A 19196-nucleotide genomic window follows, 5' to 3' on the forward strand; every position below is an offset into this window, starting at 1 on the left:
GATGCCGTCTCGGAACCTTCTTTTTACACTTTGCATACTACCCTCTACACACCCTCGACTGTATAATATCCTTCATTCCCACTCCATGGCCTTTCATTGCTCTTTCCAATTGTCTATGATGAGTCAAGCATGGTCTCACGATACCATTGCCCTTTCTTCGTCTTTTCCCATGTGCAATTTTTCTTTGGTTCCGTCGAGGATACATCCGATCTGGCCTATCGCGGCCTAGATGCCGTCTCTCTCCTTGTACATAATCCTTTTCTTCTCCTTCTTCCCTTTCTTACATCATGCTCTGTCAATCATATTCATGATTGGGAGCTTCCATCGAATCGCATCTCGTGCTCGATGTTTCAATCTTTTTCTCGGTTAGTGGTGTGACTGTACGCCATTTATAACGCACAGACGGACTAGGCATTCTTGCGTGTTTATATACTCGCGCAATTTAGGGGTCTCGTTTATCTTCGTTTTATTTGCAGAGATGAGTTATCTGCAGTCGTAGAACATACAGATAATTCCGCATAGCTGTATCTCACGTGATCATATCAATAATCATAAATCAGCGACGCATCTTCTTAGCCAGCAATTGCATCTCCGCGAGAATCGGCCCAATACTTGCGCATGCGAGCATCTCGTTTTCGGGTCTTGCGTTGGGCACATCCCTTCCGCCCATCATGGAACCAAACCCAAGCAGCAGGCCTTGATAGGACACTTTTCCCAAGTTATGCTCCAATCTCGAAAGTGTCGACGCCACGGAGGGCTCATGGCGACATTCGATGCTTCTCTTCGTCTCTAGGGAGACGCTTCATGCTAGATGCAGACTCAACAATTTATGCTTTGTCTACCGCATCAGGAAGGGCAGCAATTGCAGTCGTGCGCATCTCCGGGCCAGCATGTACCTCGGTATGACTTTCCTCGCGAAGCTCACCGCCCATTACTTAAATGCTCTGTACTAATAACTCCATCTTATAGATCTACAAAAGCCTCTGTCCCGAAGCGCCCCTACCTAAACCGCGATACGCAGCACTCCGCACCCTCTACCATCCAGCGCACCCACCATCCGGGAGCACCGTGCTCGACTCCGGGGCCCTCGTTCTCTATTTCCCTGCACCGAAGACCGTTACAGGTGAGGATGTGCTTGAGTTTCATGTCCATGGTGGACCAGCGATCGTCAAAGCAGTCCTTTCAGCCATTGCCCGTACGAACCAGGCAGATGCAGCAGTCCGGTACGCCGAGCCGGGCGAGTTCACTCGCCGCGCCTTCATGAATGACCGGCTCGGTCTCCCCCAGATCGAAGCGCTAGGCGATACATTGTCAGCTGACACCGAGCAACAGCGCCGTCTGGCGGTGCGAGGTGCAAGTGACGCGCTGTTGAAGCGGTACGAGCTCTGGCGCCAACAGCTGCTGTATGCGCGTGGCGAGCTGGAAGCCCTGATCGACTTCTCGGAGGATCAACATTTTGACGAGTCGACGGAAGAGCTGGTCTCCTCGGTCGCTGCACAGGTGCGCGATCTCCAGGTGCAAATGGGCTTTCATATTCAGAATGCCTCCAAAGGAGAATTGCTCCGCAATGGGATTCGCGTCGCGCTCTTGGGTGCCCCGAATGCTGGGAAGAGCTCACTGCTCAATCGTATCGTTGGGAAGGAGGCTGCTATTGTCAGCACGGAGCAAGGCACGACGCGAGATATCGTTGATGTGGGTGTTGATCTGGGCGGATGGTATTGCAAGCTTGGTGATATGGCTGGCATCCGTGCCGAGGCTAGTACAACCGACCCTAGCAGGGCGGTTGTGATTGGCGACGTGGAGAAAGAAGGGATCCGTCGAGCGAGAGCTCGCGCCTTGGAATCCGACGTCGTTGTTGTGGTTGTTTCGCTCGAGGAGACCGCGCAAGGAGCTCTCCTCTTTGTGGAGCCCGAGGTTCTTGCTGCGGTCAATGACTGCGTGGCGGCGGCGAAATGCCTGGTGGTTGCCATCAACAAATGTGACAAGCTTTCGGCTGCAGAACGACACGGCCCGCTGCCGCAGGCTCTCATCAATACCATTCGCGAGGTTTTCCCCACCGTGCCGACAGACCGGGTATTTGCTATCTCGTGTGACGAGGCACAGCGGGGATCGCCATTTCCAGCGCAGACCGATCCAGGACATCTACAGGCGTTTCTACGCGGGCTGATTTCGACCTTTAAGCAGATCGCCTCGCCTCTGGGCATGGAAAAGGATGGCAGTGGCCAATATGACATCTCGTATTGGGAAGATTCATTGGGAGTCACTCATCGACAAAGCTCTAATCTACAAAAATGCCTCGGTCATCTAGATGACTTCCTCTCTCAGGCTTCTCCGTCTGCTGCCGGCGCCCTTGGTTCTTCTCGGCTCGAGAGTGGACGTTTTCCTGAAGAATCCGAGATTGATATTGTCACCGCTGCTGAGCACCTGCGCTTCGCAGCCGATATGCTTGCCAAGATCACCGGGAAAGGCGAGAGCGGGGATGTCGAAGATGTGCTGGGAGTGGTCTTCGAGAAGTGAGTTGGTTTCGGTTGTTGATTTCTGTATCTCCGGATAACGAACTGATGGTATTGCAGGTTCTGCGTCGGCAAGTGAGATCAATGAAGACACCCGCGGATTTGAAGTGCTTCGGCCGAGTTCACTTTGAATGGATTGTGTCGACTGGGGTGAAGGCCACGTTCGCCGGTCTATCGTTTTCTCTCCATGCCCATATGTACTGCCATTGAGGTCCAAGACTGTGTCGTCGGTCATTTGCCCATTTTTGAGGACATAACGTTACTCGGCAGGTTCAGTTGCCAGAGGGCTTGGTCGTTTCGTCGGACTTGCCAGAAGGCGTGTTATATCCACCGCGGCCCATTGTGATTGAAGGATGTTTTGGCTTCTTGAAGAAGATGTGAAGATATTTGGATGATGGGATGGAGGGAAAGGCCTCGAGATGCAATTCGGTGCACAGCGAAGGATACGATTTTATAGATCGGTGGAATGACCAGGTCGATCCAAACACTTGGATGTGATGGCTTGAAACTGTGGATCAAGAATGCCATGCGAACAGCATCCGTGTCGGCCATATTTATAAGATTTCGCGTTCCTAAACTGCACGCCACGAGGCTAGTTTCTGCTGAGATGCAAAGCCCCCAAAATGAATCATTACTCAGGCACCCAGAATCTTCCACTCGCGGGCTTCATTTCGGGCAATGTTCTAGACGGATCCCTGGAGACGATAGAAAATCAGACGCTACGATTTCGGGCGCCCCCCCCCCCCCTCGGCGTACAGATCTGAGTCAGGACCGACTCATACCCAGGTACCGATTTAGAGTGCCTCGATGCATGCATGGCAGCGTGCTGAATGGTGAGCCGCAGCCGGTTTCACGGGGTTGGCCCGAGGCAGCGCAGCGCCGCAGCCAACGAGAGCCGCGAGTTTACCGACGGCGCTCACCAGCGAGTGCCCTCTCGTGAATGCGACAAATCATCCAGCCTGGTGGCCCTTGGCACGCCCGACTCCGCCATGCGTGCCGTGCGACTAGCGAGGTGAGAGCAATGCTACCGTGTCCATGATGACGGTGCTCATCTTAGTCGATGATGGGGTCTAGCGTGGGGTGGTCATTTTTTCAGCTGATGAAACGCCTTAGCCGAGTCTGAAGATGAAACATGCCTGGAGAGACTTGGCTGATCGTCCCCGGTGCATGTCTCGTCCTTCGATCGGGACGCCGGGATTCTGGGGATCTGCGAGTCTGCAAAATCCCGAGTCGCTGGATTCGAGGCGGAAAAGCCGGCGTCAGGTGGATTCTAAGAATAGCGCGCCGGGCTGATTGGTCGAGCGTATACCAAAATCCATTCGAGATATCTAAATGGATTTCCATCCTACACACTCGCCCAGTGCTCCACGTGCGACGTGATGCAACGCAAATCGCAGCGGCTAAAAATAAAAATAAGAAACCCACGTTGCGCCCCTGCAGCGTCAGAGCGTGTCATCCATAGCCGCATCTGCACGGTGCACGCTATCAAGGTCGCGTCGGGTCATCGTCGTGTCGTCATCGCTGATTCGCGCCTGTATTTCCCTATTTCGGCTCGTTCGTTTCCTCGTACTGCATGAATGTCAGCTTGCATTGCGAGGGATGGGGAGGATGGTGGAGGATGGTGGAAGAATCATGCGAGCGGCGCTGCCAAACGCTGCACGGGCGGTTTGTGGGGGCCGGTTGGTGATGGTGGGTGTTCTTTGCTTCGTGGCTCTTGCATGGCGTCCTCTCGAACTCATGAACTATGAATAGCGTCCCTTCCATGTGGCATTTTCTCCACAAGGCTCGGCTCTTTTGGCCGAGACATTCGGTTTCTACCTTGGCTGAATGACGGATGGTGGGAGTCCCTCTGCCCGAACAGGAAATGTGCAGAATGATGGCTGAAGTCTGCTAGATTCTCTCATCAGCCTCGTGCTTGGTAATAGTCTAAATGCGCCTTCGGTTCGTACACGGAGGATTTACCCGTGAGGTGACGTCGGTAAAAATAGAAAGATGAGCCGGCTCTTTTTCAATCTCATTTTCGCTCGCGTCTCACGGTATGGGATGGTGATGGCAGTTCTCACGACGAGCCTATGTCTCAGTTGCCAGTAGAATGTACTGCTTATTAATAGTGTACAGAGGGCAGGAAGTGATATGAAAGGACGAAAGTAATAGAAACACATGGCAGAAATGGCAGATCCTACCTCGGACGATGATAAGGATTGGTCAAGACTGAAACCCGCAGCCCATGCCGCGACAGGGCTGTTCATCACTCTATTTTTCTTGGCCACCCCTATCCCAGCAAGACATCATCTGCCTTCTTGTGGGCCTGAAGATCAATGGTCATGTACAAGCTCGGTAGTCAATTGGTCGATGGCCGTGATGATCTACAGGCATCAAGCACACTAATCGCATCATTATGCCCTTTAAGGCCCGTGAGACAGTGTTTCAGGACAGCAGGGAAGATAAAAAGCTTTGACCTTGGATCACAGTAGCATTAGACCATCCCTGCAAATGATCGGTGACTCAATGGCGCGCCTGAACCTGTGGCGCAGCCTTGCCGACATCTACTCACAGCGTGCCCTTCATGTATGTCTTCAGAACAGCAAGACTGTTTCCTGGTTGGAGCAGCGTTGTGCAGGGCTGGCGGTCTTCCACGTGAGAGAAAAGACCAGATAGGAACTCGAATACCTGATCGCATTGCTCACAGTACCACGGCCAGTCGTCACAGCTATGGTCATGGAAGTTGTTCGAGTTTGACACCTCCAGACCAAGCTTCAGAATTCGATTCGCTGATCCGCACGCACCATTCTCCAGGTGTAGCAGGAAATGGGAAAATCGTGAGAAATCACGGACACAGTATGGACACTTGAACTCTCGGGGATCATGCGCTTTCATGTGCTAGGGAGATCGGGAGCATGTTAGAAAGCTCCACTCCCAAAGACAAACCAGGATCTGGAAAGAAGACAAACCGATGTGCGAGCTTGATCGCTGTTGAAAGTTCTCAAGCAGACTTTACATCCGAAGTGCTCCAGGACATTGTGAGCATCAAGCGACTCCTTGCTGTGATAGAAGACTTCACAGTCGTAACAGTAGCCGTGTTCATTCTCATAATGCTCTTCCAAATCATACTCATATGCGAATTCCGGACGGTCCTCACATTCAAGACAGACGTGATGACAGGATGAAGACTTGTAGTGCTGCTCAAGCGCGTCCTCGGTTGCGAACACTCGTTCACAATCACCGCACCACTCGTGTTGGGTGGTACTCTGGCAGTGCTGCCTAAAGGCCTTTTCGGATTCGAAAACACGCTCACAAAGCTCGCACCACTCATGCTGGCTCGTAGTTTGACAGTGATTGTAGACACCATCATACAAAGTGAACCAACGCGCACAAAGACGACACCAGTATTGGTCATCGACCACCTGGACGTAACCACCGAAAAGAAATGACATGATAAGGGTCAAGCAAAAGAGGGGAGAAAGAAGAATCGGGAGGATGGTAAGGAAAGAAGAGGGTTGGAAGAGCTCAGACGGAGGATGGAGGACAATGACTATCATGTGAGGGGGGATCCGGATTCCTGAAATTAAGAATTATAATTGTGATCACTACTAATGTACTGACTCTGGGACAGATTGACCGAGGTAAGAATAATAAAACATCGAGAAGAAAGGGTCCAATGCACTGCCCAGAGCCACTGTCATCACATCGTACGCCATTCGGAGTCTTCATTTTGAAAACCTCGCGAAGACAAAAGACATCAAGAGCGCATCGCGCCTTTCACCATACACCGGGGTTATATGCATGGGTATCAAAATCATAAAAAGAACAGCGACAACGAGGCACCAGTCTACATCTACCGAGCGCGTGAACTCCAGAACTTCAAACTCGGAAAGTCAATTTTGCCATCTCGCTGGTAGATACGCCAGAAGTATACCGGGACGCCTGTGGTGATAAAGGCCACGACAATCAAAGTTTGAAGAGGCTCAGCAATGATGGCCCGGCTCAGGAGAAACAGACTGACGCAGCAAAAGATGATTGGAGTGGTGATCCAGGTGCGGTATGGACGTTCCAGGTGCGGCTCTCGAATGCGCAGAACGATCAGTCCAAGGACCGTGAGAAAATAGAATGTATAGCCAGCCACACCGTAGAATGTCACAAGGGTCTTAAACTCGCCCACAATGATATAGACGGTCGTCAATGCCATGTTGAAGGCCATGGCATTGATTGGTGTGATTCCAAGCCGAGATTCGTCACCAAACACCCGCGACAAAGAGCGGCGGGCCCACGAGCGACGACGAAGGCGCCCTCCAGCCGAAGGAGTCTGAGAGGAGCTCGAAAGCCCAATACGGCCAAAGAGCGATGGGAGATAGCCTTCTTTACCAGCCGCATAGACAAGCCGGCCACTGGTGAAGGTAGTTGCATTCAAGGCTCCGAAGCAGCTGGCTGAAACCACAAGGGCCAAAATGAGGGCACCCACGGGACCGAAAACTTTGCTGCCAAACTGGACGGCGACAGTATTGCTGGCCTCAATAGTTGAATGAGGCAGAACCAGGAAGTAAGAGACATTGGCCATTAGGTAGCACAGAATGACGAGTGGCATTGCCGTGTGAATTACTCGCGGCAAGTCACGGTTTGGGTTCTTGAATTCACCTGTCACATAGTTTGTCTTCAAAGAGTATTAGTACAATCCCAATCCGAAGTAAAAGTTTTCTTACATTGTCCCAACCGTCAAACGCCCACAGTCCGGCGTACAAAGCCACCGCAAAGTCAGAAATCTCGGTGTTGGTACCTTCAAACCAGCCCTTGCTTTTCCACTCTTCGCTGGCGCTCCCTTTAGATGAAAAGCCTGTCACGGCCACAACTATACCAGTGACGGTGACGCCCACCAAAGCAACAAACTTGAAAAACATGAAAAGGTCTCCAATGCGGGTTGCGAACTTGGTAGAGACGCAGTTGAACAGCGTCACTATCAGAAGCCCGCCAAATGCGACGCCCTTATTGATCCACGGATTAATCGTTGCCACATCGGCACCGACGAAGGCCCGCACGACGTACTCCCCAAAGATGATTGAGATGATTGCTGCGGACCCGGGCTTCAAGACCAATACCGCACACCAAGTGAAAAGAAAGCCCATCATTTCTCCGAAAATCTTGGCCAGATAGACCTGGGACCCTCCATTTAGAGGTATTGCTCCACCCAATTCTGCATAACTCGCTGCTCCCGTCCAGGCCAGCACGCCAGCCACAGCCCAAACGATGAGCGAGGCCCCCGGGGACCCGGCGTTAGCGTTGACCTGACTGGGAGACGAGAATATCCCCGAGCCGATGATGAGTCCCACAATCAGCGACAGTCCATTCAGATAGGTCAGGGTCTTGTTCCGTTCTAACGATCCATCCCCAGGTTGATTCAGCGCCGTCGGGATCCCAAGGGGAGCGTAGCCAGCCTGTGTTTGCGACAGCGGGAAGAGGTTTCGGCCAAAGTCGAACGCGGAGGAGACTGAGTAGGATCGGAGAGATCGATGGCGACCGGATTCGAGGTAGTCATCTCCCTGGGGTTCGGCCAGAGGATCCTCGTCCTCCAGTGAGAGTTTACGCGAGGACGAGATGCCGTTCGGAGAGGATGATCGAGAAGACCCTCTTACGGAAACAGGCGACGAAGAGGCGAGAGAGGCAAGCTCTAGTGAGTCTCGTGGCGCGGCACGAGCGCCATTTCGGGTCTCTTGGGAGAATGCAATATTCGACATTCTTTGTTGTCTGTTCGGCGTGGTCGGGGGGACTCGATTCCGTTCAAGAGTATGCGGGACTCGATTCGACTGGTATAACTGGTCAAGAGAAGCCGGCGGGATTCTCCATCTCCCATGAGATACACAGATCGAATGGTGCAAAGTGCAAGGAGAGAAGAAAGCCCCGAGTGGAGAGAGGCGAAGGTGCAAGTGCGAGCGCCAAGGGGTGCATTTTATTGAAGTGTCGATCATCCAATCGGCGGGCCATCTGTGGCGCCTAATTCCCCCGCGGGTCAATCGATGATTCTCTTGGATGGCGCGCCCTCCCGAGTCCATGTCCACATCCCATGAAGTCCTCCATGCCTTCTTGGTGCTGTAGGAGCCAGAATGCTCTGAGGCACGCAGCCACTAGGTCTTGCCGCTATGCTTCCACCTCGACCTCCGCCCCATCGACGACCGCTGCGAAAAATCGCTGGCTGGGCATTGCCATCGTGACCGCAGCAGCAGCCGGCGCTGGCGCCTATCTTCGTTCGCAGAGCCCTGCATCCGCGACCTTGAACCAAGACACCTTCACCAAGTACAGTCTGGTATCCCGGGAACCTGTCTCGACGACGAGCAGCCTGTTTACACTCCGGCCGCGATACCCCAGCGGGAGCAACTACGATGTCTACGAGGATGCATGGCGAACCGGAGTTTGGAGTGTGATGTTCAAGCAACCCCAGCTGCAGATTGGACGGGATTATACACCTCTGCCTGCGACCGCGGCGACCTCATTGACCGTGGACGAGGAAAATGAGGGATACCTTCGATTCTTTATACGGAAAGACCCATTTGGAGAGGTCTCCCGATACCTGCACAGTCTGAATATCGGCGCCGATATCGAGATGCGAGGACCGCAAATTGAGTGCGTCATTCCAGAGAGCACCCAGGAGGTGCTTTTCATCGCTGGTGGAACGGGGATTGCGCCGGCATTGCAGGCTGGATATTCCCTCCTCAACCGTACAACCCTCGAAAACCATCCGAGAATACACATCTTATGGGCCAGCCGAATGAGGGAAGATTGCCTAGGGGGTGAGAGTGACACGCCCAAAACTCCGCCTCCACGTCGATCATGGTTCTCTGGGTGGTTGAGCTCCTCGGAGAGCAGCACCTCCCACAACCAGGCAGTCCCAACGGTTTCGCATGATACACCCAATTCCCTCATAGTGCGAGAGCTGGAAGCTCTCAAGTCACAATATCCAGGCCAGATCACAGTGGACTACTACTTGGACGAGGAGAACAGGTTCATTGGAAAGCAGGATATCTCGGGGTTTCTTGACTCAACGCGACCTGCTGACGACTCACATAAGAGCAAACTGATATTAGTGTCAGGCCCTGAGGGCTTCATCAGCTACATGGCCGGCCCGAAACTCTGGGCGCAGGGACAGGAGCTTCAGGGTCCTGTACAAGGGGTCATCAAAGAACTTGATCTAAAGGAATGGGCTGTGTGGAAGCTATGAGCATTCCCTCATTGATCATCTGTATCATTATTTTTGCAGCATATAAACATGGACCAGGAATTTATTTTGAATAGTCACAACTTTCCTGGATTTCTGAGCGTCCCAAATACCCATCACTTATTTTAGCACAGATCTCCAGGTTGAACGCGCATATACTCGATAAGATTACCTTCAGCGTAACCTACTGACCAGAGGCAAAGTCCTCGAGGTACTTCACCAGCTTCTGCACGTTCTCCAAGGGAACTGCATTGTAGTTGCTGGCACGCATGCCACCGACACTGCGGTGGCCCTTAAGGCCCTGGAGAAGACGCTTCTCAGCACCCGCCAAAAATCCCTTCTCTTTGGCATCATCCCCGCCGTAGATGCGGAAGCAGATGTTCATGCGGCTGCGAACACTCTGATCGGGAACGACCCGGTACACTTTGGGGTACTTGTCCAAAGCTCCGTAGATGAGCTGCGCTTTTTGATTGGCGATACTCTCCTGTCCGCTAACCTTCTGTGCACCGAAGGCACCCATAAGATCGGCCATGACTTGTCCAGCAATCCAGAGGTTGAAGATGGGGAGAGTGTTGTAGAGGGAGTTGTTCTTAGCGATGGTGGCATAGTCAAGCACGACGGGGCCAGGTAGGCCACCAATGTTCAAGCGGTGCAGGAGGGCAGCCGGGGGAGTCGCCGTCTGAGGGGGGAGAAGATCCTTGCGCACAATAGCGATGGTAATTCCGGTGACACCAATGTTCTTTTGCGCGCCACCCTGGAGAATGTATTAGTCGAACAGGTATCCCCAATTTGTTCCATTGGCGTACGTACGAAAATGACGGCGTATTTGCTGACATCAACCTTGCGGCTGATGAAGTTGGAGCTCATGTCTGCTACCACAAGTCGCTCATCCTCCGCGTCCTGGCCTTGTGCCTCCAATGCCTTGGGGAAGCTCTGAAACTCCACCCCATCCACGGTCTCGTTGTCGCAGAAGTAAACAAAGGCCGAACCCTTCCCACCCTCACGCTTTGTGGGGGTCAATGACCAAGACTCCTCAGCCGGAATCTTGCCAAACTTGCCATCATTGGCCTTGCGGGCATCTAGAGCAACGTTGACATACTTCGCACCGACGAGTCTAGCGGCCTCTTGCGAAGCTTTGAGCGACCATGATCCTGTCACAAGATAATCCAGCTTCAACTCCTCATCCACTTCCTTCTGGAGTCTCTGGAACACCAATTCATCCACCTGGGCTTTCTCTGTACCGGGGTTGGCCTTCAAGACATCGGCCTCCGCTCTGCGCCGTCGCCGTTCGATCCAAACCGAGACGAGGTTGTGTACAACGGCGCTGAACTCGCCGCTGCCGCCACCCTGCATAAACAAGATCTCATAATTATCTGGAATGTCAAGAAGAGCCGTCAGATTGGCCTTGGCGTCATCGAGGATCTTGTTGGCGGTGGGCGAGCGGTGCGAGATCTCGCCGAGTCCGAGCCCGGAGTCGTTGAAGTTCACGAATGCTTTGGCGCCAGCCTCGACAACGGGGGTAGGCAAGGGAGCGGGACCGGCTCCAAAGTAGGAGACATCTTGCCGGGTCGGCATTGTGACGAGTTTGTGGTTGAGAGGGAACTGGGGGTATCTCAAGCATAAAAAGAAGGGCAGGAAGGCGGGAGGGAAAAAAGATCAACTGTGGAGCGCACCGGTGGATCAACCTTAAGAGTCATCGCCCTCCAGTCACTGCATATTGAAATTGTACGCGAGGTCTCCTGCATGGAATATCCTAATCTATTCACCAGTGTTTCTCTTTTCTGAAAAGCTAATGGAATTGTTTTTCGTAAATCCTGAAGAGCCATGGCGGGGTTTGACGGCGCATTGCTCCTTTGCGATTATACATCTCCACGCCTTGACTTGAGTCAGATATCACTTTAAGTGGGAAATAACACTCTGCAGAATCCTCATCGACTTTTTATGGCACAAATGCCATTGCTGGCTTACTGAAAGTCGTCTGAAGCCCGTCATGGCCGTGTTTTCGCCCGATCTTGAACGGCGGGGTGATCTACAGTAGACTCATGAGGGCAGAATCGTGGTGTTAACCGAGCAGTAAAATAGCTAAATGGCAACATTGTAAAATAAATGAAAAGTCGCATCAGCGTATCTCCGGCATAATAGCTATTTGGGTATTACAAGTTCTCAACTCCACGACAACATTTACGTTGTCCAAAGCTCTCATAGTCTCGTGTGGAATCCGATATCGGTAGATCGTTGATAGTCACGTGTAAAAATGATGCGCAAAGTTTGCTCTGTTTGTTTCTTCTCCGGACTGTCAGCCAATCAAAATCGCGATGAGTCAGGCGCTCTAAATATCCAGCCGTTCATTTGCCGAAACGCGGTCGTTTTTCTTCTCCAGGACATCGTCTGGACACTAGGCACCATGACTGTAGGTTTTCCATGGATCTATTCCTGCAATTGCAACAGGCTAACGCTTTGGTCCTATGAAGTCCCGATTGATGCCGTCCGCCAGCTCTGGCCGGCGCTGGGCCTCGCTACGCTGCCCTACCTTGCGCCGAACCCTGGCCACGTCTCGGATATTCCTCTCGCAGGCCTTCCATTCCCAGCTGGAGGATCCCGCTACCGCAGCTATCTTCTCTTCTATGCAGACATCTAAGGCCGTGCCCCAGACTCTGACTGAAAAGATTGTTCAGAAGTACTCTGTCGGCCTTGCCCAAGACAAGCTTGTCAAGTCTGGCGACTATGTCACGATTTCTCCCCACCGATGCATGACGCACGACAATTCCTGGCCAGTGGCGTTGAAATTCATGTCCATTGGTGCTTCCAAATTGCACGACCCGAAGCAAATTGTTATGACCCTCGACCACGACGTGCAGAACAAAACCGAGAAGAACTTGCAGAAATACCAGCAGATTGAGAACTTTGCAAAACTACACGATGTCGAATTCTACCCTGCTGGTCGCGGTATCGGCCACCAGATCATCGTCGAGGAAGGCTTTGCTCTGCCCGGAACCATGGTCGTAGCCTCGGACAGCCACTCAAACACATATGGGGCGCTCAGCTGTCTCGGCACACCCATTGTCCGGACCGATGCTGTTAGCGTTTGGATTAGTGGAAAGACCTGGTGGCAGATCCCGCCAGTGGCTAAGGTTACCCTAACCGGAGTCTTGCCCCCTGGCGTAACTGGCAAGGATGTGATTGTTGCCCTCTGTGGTTTGTTTGACAAAGATGATGTCCTGAACCACGCCATTGAGTTTACTGGCTCAGAAGAGACTATGCGTAGTCTTCCCGTCGACTACCGATTGACCATTGCGAACATGACCACTGAATGGGGTGCTCTGTCCGGTCTGTTCCCCATGGACGATGTACTCAAGGGTTGGCTCAGGGGCAAGGCTACGACTGCCGCTATGGGCTTGGCTGATGGCCCGTTCAAGACTCTGGCGCCGAAGCATTTCACTCACCCTATTTTGGAGGAGCTGTTTGCAAACCCTCTTGTGGCTGATAAGGGTGCCAAATACGCCAAGGAGATCTTCTTGGATCTCTCTTCGCTCTCCCCTTACGTTTCGGGTCCTAACTCAGTGAAGGTGGCGACTCCTCTAAAGGAGCTGGAAGCAGCCGATATCAAGGTCAACAAGGCCTATTTGGTGTCATGCACCAACTCGCGGGCCTCTGATATTGCTGCTGCGGCTCGTGTGTTTAAGGAGGCCGCGGAGAAGAACGGTGGTCAGGTCCCTAAGATTGCGGAGGGTGTCGAGTTCTATATTGCCGCTGCCTCTATTCCTGAGCAGATAGCTGCTGAAGGGGCTGGTGACTGGCAGACTCTCGTCGACGCTGGCGCGACAGTTCTTCCGGCTGGCTGCGGGCCCTGCATCGGCCTCGGCGCTGGTTTGCTTGAGCCCGGTGAGGTGGGAATCAGTGCATCGAACCGTAACTTCAAGGGTCGCATGGGCAGTACCGAAGCCAAGGCTTACCTCGGCAGCCCAGAGGTTGTGGCGGCTAGCGCATTGAGCGGAAAGCTGTCTGGCCCTGCCTGGTATGAAAGCCCTGAGGGCTACACCGGTGTCATTCGGGGCGAGGGTGACGGAATTCGCGAGGAAGACCGTATGCTCACTACCGAAGAAGCACTGGAGAAGCTTCTTGGTCAAATGGATGATCTTGTTGCCGACGGCGAAAAGAAATTTGCGTCCGAGCCCACTCCCGACGCTGAGCCCGTGTCCGAGGGTGCCTTGACCGAATTGTATCCCGGCTTCCCCGAGCGGATCTCTGGCGAGATCGTCTTCTGTGATGCAGACAACCTGAACACAGACGCCATCTACCCTGGATATTACGTGAGTCTCTTTCGCTTTATCCCCATCGATATTCTAGTTAGCTAATCCTATCTGCAGACCTACCAGGATAATGTGCCCGTTGAGACCATGGCTCAGGTGTGCATGTCCAACTACGATAAAGAATTCTCGACGACTGCGAAGGCAGGTGACATTCTGGTCACCGGCTTCAACTTCGGCTGCGGTAGCTCGCGTGAGCAAGCCGCGACTGCTATCCTGGCCAAGCAGATTCCACTTGTTGTTTCCGGCAGCTTCGGCAACATTTTCTCCCGTAACAGTATCAACAACGCGCTGATGGGCTTGGAGATCCCCCGTCTGATCAGCCGATTGCGTGAGGAGTTCAAGGATAGCAAGACGCTCACCCGCCGCACTGGCTGGACCCTGACTTGGGATGTGCGCCGCAGCCAGATCGAGGTGCAGGAGGGCGAGAACGGTGCGAAGTGGACACACAAGGTTGGCGAGCTCCCTCCGAACGTGCAGGAGATCATTGCCATGGGAGGCCTGGAGAAATGGGTCAAGAATGCCATCGAGGCGTGAGTCTTGATCGATTCGCCATGAGCGAAGTTGGCGTTTTTCGACGTGATACCCGAGCTTCTGTTTATATAGACGCAGCCTGTAGTGCTGAAAATTTGTGCCATTTTGGGTTGGTTTGTAAAACATTGGATTATATGGATTACTTCCCCTGCTTTGGCATCACAACATTGTATCCATAAGCATCCGGTAGCTGCGGGCATAACGTAATATTGAATTAATTATAATTGATCAGGGGAAGAAAAGGCGGATTGAGCACTTCGTTCTCGCCACGCATCAATTCTTCACTACCCAAACCCGACTTGGGGTCCGGGGAGCGCCATAACCCTCTGGTATATGGATAATGCATCGAACCCTTCAGCAGGAACATTTCCCACATAATATTCAAAAGTCGGCGGTACACTAGTTCACCTCAAGGCCATCCCAACAATTAGCTTGGAGAAGGGTAGTTGGCTTTTCTCCAGGTTGGCTACGGTCAACCGTCTCGGCGAAAAATCGTATCCCATAGCAACGGTCTGATGGATGATAGATTCGCGTTGAAATAACCGTTCTCCCATTCACGAAGACTTCTAGCACGCTCTTGTCAAAGAAGGCATGGACTTGAAGGGTCTCTTCCGTCTCATTGCCCTTATCATCCGCAAATGTGAACAGCGTGTGTGGTGCAGACTCATGATCATGGTTAATTTTAGGATCCTCAACCGGTGGTCGGTGAATTGTGAATGTCTCACTGAAAGGATCCCACGCAAGTGTGGTAAGGCGTTTGAAGTCTGAAGTAAAGCTGTCAGTGGCTGGTAGTCAATACATAGGACATGGGACCTACCACTGTTATGCGCAATCTCAATAGCCACTCGCTGGCATGAGTCTCCAATGGAAAATTCAGTTCGAAGTTCCCAGCGAGCCGTTCTCAAAGGCAAATGGTATTCAGCTGATGATACGGACCGTGCTGATAATGGCACGTCTGAAAGTTGGCTCCCTTTGGCCCTGTTCCGAAGACGAGAAACTCGCGAGTCGGGGCTGATTCCAAGAGTATGAATGGTGAATGTGCTTCTTCCAGGTGAGCCGGGGACCACCTCGAGGGAGGTAATCGACTTTAGCGGCGAGCTGCGTGCCTTCTTGACATTTCTTAATGTCATCAAGTTTACCACTCGAGGCAACGAGACCATGCCACTCCATCCCTGCCGATAGCGAGGCGAGTCAGGCAAATCTTCCTCTGTGATCCATCCGTACACAATTCGCTGGGAGGATTGGGAATCCCAGAAAGAATTTGCGGCGTATAAGCAACCATGGTCGAAAATCCCTCCAAAGGCATATGTTGCTAAGGCCTGGTTGGAGTTCACATTTTCCCCTGATGACTTCACGGACATCCATAGCTGGCCTCGGGGATCCCGCCTCCGGCTGGCGTCTGCTTTCCTACCGGGCAGGCATCCTTCGGCTCCCATGATGATAAAGTCTCGGGTCTCGCCGAAGTCGTCCAGCAATGTTGTGAAGTTTGCGACCTCCCAATTCACACCATAATCACCCGACCAGCGGGATGGACAAAAGTTGAGGCCGACATTAACGAGTAGACCAACATACTTCCATTGTCGAAGGTCTTCGGGATTGACAGAATAGACGAATACGGTCGGGTTTTCACCAACAATACCACCCGATACGAAGCCGTACTGTTGTGAGGTGGTGTCTATCTGAGACACTCCTTGCCTTTGTCGATCTTGTCGATCCCAGGTTGTGATACAAGGATCTCTCCACCCAGTGACTGAGAGATGCTGTGGCGGTCCCGAGAGGAGTGGATTGCAGTTCTGTCGTTCCCATGTCCGTCCGCCGTCCTCTGAGAGAGCAAGGCTAAGCGATTCACTTCCTCTGGTGTATGGCAGAGTAAAGTGAATTGGTAGATGGCTGACTGATGTGTAGATGGCCGTGAGAGCTCCAGGCTTGCCATGTATACCCGTCGGTCGTAGACATCCTGTAAAGACACCACATTTGTCGTATTCAGCCGATGGAGTTAATGCAGGAGTTTGCAATGTTGTCCATGACACCAGATCAGTGGAGGTGGAATGACCCCAGGACATATTGCCCCAATCGTTGCCATATGGGTTCCATTGGAAGAAAAGGTGGTAGATGCCTGTGTCTGGATCGTATCCCAGGCCACAAGGGTCATTCATCCATCCGTTGGGTGCAGTCACATGGTAGTGTGGTTTTGATGAAGCTATCCTGGGTGAATATCTCTCGTCACCGAGCGTGTGGGCTTCGTCATAACTTTCCATGAAAGATTGCGAATGCTTTTCCCGGCGCACTTGCTCGGCCATATCTGGCGAGCTCAAAAAAACAGACATTTGGGTTTCTTCAGATGGATCAGAAAGTAAATAGTGGCGATGGTGTCGGGAAATTTCTTGCTCAGGGGATCTTTAAGCACCGGAGATGAAAAGCGGCCCGCGGCTAGCACGCGTCTTGATCCCCCAAATAGGAGAACGGGGAGACAAGTCGGGGAAACTGATTGCACCATTGAGCGCATCCTGATAGCAATGGACACTTTGACTGGAGGTCCACCGCGTCACCCGCAGGGATCTGTTGATTTTGCAACTGGGTTTTCCCGGCCCTACCGGGACTTGGTCGGAGGCGTACTCGGCGGCACTGTGACATCGCAGCGGGAGATCGTCGGCGAAACTCGATGGCGGTTGATGGCGCCGCAGCACGATCGAGGGGGTCTGCAACTGCCGGTCTGCTCAGCTGTCTGATACGAGTTGATGGAAGACTCCGTACATTCCAAGTATCAAATGTCAAGTGTCGAACTGATCGCTGGAGTTGACGATGCTGAGCTGGGAAACGTCGGAGATACCTGCATCTTAGTAATCGCGCAGGAGGGAAAAATCTGGGGGAAACGTTCATTGCTCTGCTTCTCCATGGGGAAATCCTGTTCATCCCCCCACCATGGCATAAACTAGCGGCACTCGGTCTATCTATACACCCGCCATGGCGGCGAAGCTCCAGGACTCCAGGAGTCTGGTCGCTCTGCTCTCCCACTGGGCGTGCTCTTTTTGCACGAAAATCATGACTCCTGGCAAGGAGGAATGCGGCTCGGCCGAGATCGAGCGCGTCGATCGTCGCTGCGAGAAAGAGCCAGTCAATGCGCTGCTGATTTTGGCTTGCACCGTGTTTGGTGCTGCGTCGTTTATTTTTGGGTATGACGATAAAGTGATTTCGCCCGTCATCGCCTTGCCGGCATTTGTGAGCATCTTAACCCCCAGGTACGGCGAGGACGTTCATACTCATCTTCTTTCAGGTTGCGAAGTTCCAAGGACCCAACCCAGTCACCATGGAATATGATCTCACTGCACGCAACCAGAACTTGGTCATTTCTGTTCCCTTGGTTGGTGCCGTGGTCGGGGGATTATTGGCCTCGCCGCTCAACTTCCACTTCGGACGCAAATGGCCTTTAGTCGCCGCCTATGTCATCTCCGTGGGTGGAGGGTTGCTGCAAATCTTTGCACCAGACCTTGGAGCTTTTGTGACTGGACGGTCGGTCAACGGGATTGCAATGGGCATCGCTACGGCAACTGCACCGCTCTACATCTCAGAGGTAGTCCCGGTCTCGATGAGAGGCAGAGGTGTCAGCTCTATCAACATCTTAAGCCTAATAGCTGGTGTGGTGGGCACCGTCATCGTCTGGGGTACCAAGCAACTGGGAGGACATCGGTCTTATCAGATTCCATTGGCCATACAATCTGCTGTTCCTATCATTCTCTTGGTACTGACGGTGCCTCTTCCAGAAAGTCCTGAATGGCTCGTGTCAAATGGCAACATGGAATGCGCTCGAACAAACCTTCGCCAACTTCGCGGCTTCAGTGATGAGGAAGTCGAAGACGAGCTTCGGCTCATGGCACTATGTGAGAAGAACACTCGCGAGATGCGAGCCACAGTCAAGTTCTGGGATATCTTTCAGCGCGATCATCTCAGACGAACCCTCGTTGCCGGCTCCTTCTTCTCTCTCAACCAAATTTCGGGCATCATTCTGTCGACCACGTACGCTACAGTCTTCCTGAAAGAAATCGGCATTACAGATACGTTTTCATTAACAATCATCGCCTCGTGCTGTACCTTGGCCGGCACCATCACGGCTCCATTTGTCATCGATCGCGCTGGTAGGCGTCCAACCGCACTCGTTGGGATGAGCATTCTATTCGTGATCGATGCTGTGGCTGGCGGTCTTGCCTTCGACAAGAAGAATAGGCATTCAGTCGTTGCAATTGCGGCTCTGTCTTTCATCTTCAACTTCTTTTGGGCCTCATCGTTCTATTCCCTCTCCAATCTCATGCCTTCCGAGATGGCAACTCCAAAGCTCCGTCACCATACGATGTCCTATACAATTGCCTGCCAGGGAACCACGGCCGTTATTACTACTCTGGCCGTCCCGCAGCTGACGGCGGCAGATGCGGCGAATCTTGGCGCGAAGACATATCTCGTCTTTGCTGGATTTATGGCTGCTATCATCATATTTATGTACTTTCTCATGCCGGAAACACGCGGTCGCACATTCGCAGAGATTGACGAGATGTATGCAGCGAGAATTCCGGCCTGGAAGTGGCGTTCTTATATAACTTCCGTTGAAGTGAGAAAGCGAGTAACAACGGGGCAGCTGTAATGCCGTCC

At 52.7% G+C, this 19196-nt stretch overlaps 8 protein-coding genes across 8 annotated transcripts; 4 read left to right on the top strand and 4 right to left on the bottom strand.

Moving 5' to 3' along the window:
* Positions 1 to 804: 804 nt before the first annotated feature.
* N7459_009745 (tRNA modification GTPase) lies at positions 805 to 2592 on the top strand (the record flags this gene model as incomplete). The annotated part of the gene is made up of 3 exons (XM_056948913.1): positions 805 to 900; positions 970 to 2513; positions 2574 to 2592. The coding sequence occupies 3 exons, from the start codon at positions 805 to 807 to the stop codon at positions 2590 to 2592; spliced, it is 1659 nt and encodes a 552-aa protein (XP_056796138.1).
* Positions 2593 to 5063: 2471 nt separating this feature from the next.
* Positions 5064 to 6052, bottom strand: N7459_009746 (putative C2H2 finger domain protein; the record flags this gene model as incomplete). Its single annotated transcript, XM_056948914.1, has 2 exons — positions 5064 to 5393; positions 5465 to 6052. 2 exons carry the CDS (start codon positions 6050 to 6052, stop codon positions 5064 to 5066), a joined length of 918 nt encoding a protein of 305 aa, XP_056796139.1.
* A 296-nt stretch (positions 6053 to 6348) lies between these two features.
* Positions 6349 to 8239, bottom strand: N7459_009747 (putative amino acid transporter; the record flags this gene model as incomplete). The annotated part of the gene is made up of 2 exons (XM_056948915.1): positions 6349 to 7161; positions 7211 to 8239. 2 exons carry the CDS (start codon positions 8237 to 8239, stop codon positions 6349 to 6351), a joined length of 1842 nt encoding a protein of 613 aa, XP_056796140.1.
* A 326-nt stretch (positions 8240 to 8565) lies between these two features.
* Positions 8566 to 9717, top strand: N7459_009748 (cytochrome b5 reductase family protein; the record flags this gene model as incomplete). The annotated part of the gene is made up of 1 exon (XM_056948916.1): positions 8566 to 9717. One exon carries the CDS (start codon positions 8566 to 8568, stop codon positions 9715 to 9717), a length of 1152 nt encoding a protein of 383 aa, XP_056796141.1.
* Positions 9718 to 9898: 181 nt separating this feature from the next.
* Positions 9899 to 11289, bottom strand: N7459_009749 (O-phospho-L-serine:2-oxoglutarate transaminase; the record flags this gene model as incomplete). Its single annotated transcript, XM_056948917.1, has 2 exons — positions 9899 to 10468; positions 10525 to 11289. 2 exons carry the CDS (start codon positions 11287 to 11289, stop codon positions 9899 to 9901), a joined length of 1335 nt encoding a protein of 444 aa, XP_056796142.1.
* Positions 11290 to 12118: 829 nt separating this feature from the next.
* lysF (homoaconitase LysF) lies at positions 12119 to 14558 on the top strand (the record flags this gene model as incomplete). The annotated part of the gene is made up of 3 exons (XM_056948918.1): positions 12119 to 12124; positions 12186 to 14024; positions 14082 to 14558. 3 exons carry the CDS (start codon positions 12119 to 12121, stop codon positions 14556 to 14558), a joined length of 2322 nt encoding a protein of 773 aa, XP_056796143.1.
* A 396-nt stretch (positions 14559 to 14954) lies between these two features.
* N7459_009751 (glycoside hydrolase family 32 protein) lies at positions 14955 to 16882 on the bottom strand (the record flags this gene model as incomplete). Its single annotated transcript, XM_056948919.1, has 2 exons — positions 14955 to 15319; positions 15373 to 16882. The coding sequence occupies 2 exons, from the start codon at positions 16880 to 16882 to the stop codon at positions 14955 to 14957; spliced, it is 1875 nt and encodes a 624-aa protein (XP_056796144.1).
* Positions 16883 to 17519: 637 nt separating this feature from the next.
* Positions 17520 to 19188, top strand: N7459_009752 (uncharacterized protein; the record flags this gene model as incomplete). The annotated part of the gene is made up of 2 exons (XM_056948920.1): positions 17520 to 17774; positions 17830 to 19188. 2 exons carry the CDS (start codon positions 17520 to 17522, stop codon positions 19186 to 19188), a joined length of 1614 nt encoding a protein of 537 aa, XP_056796145.1.
* Positions 19189 to 19196: the final 8 nt, after the last annotated feature.

The sequence above is a fragment of the Penicillium hispanicum genome (genome assembly GCF_028827665.1).
Source record: "Penicillium hispanicum strain IBT 35686 chromosome Unknown utg000008l_segment0_segment0, whole genome shotgun sequence".
In the NCBI taxonomy this organism is placed as follows: Eukaryota; Fungi; Ascomycota; class Eurotiomycetes; order Eurotiales; family Aspergillaceae; genus Penicillium; species Penicillium hispanicum.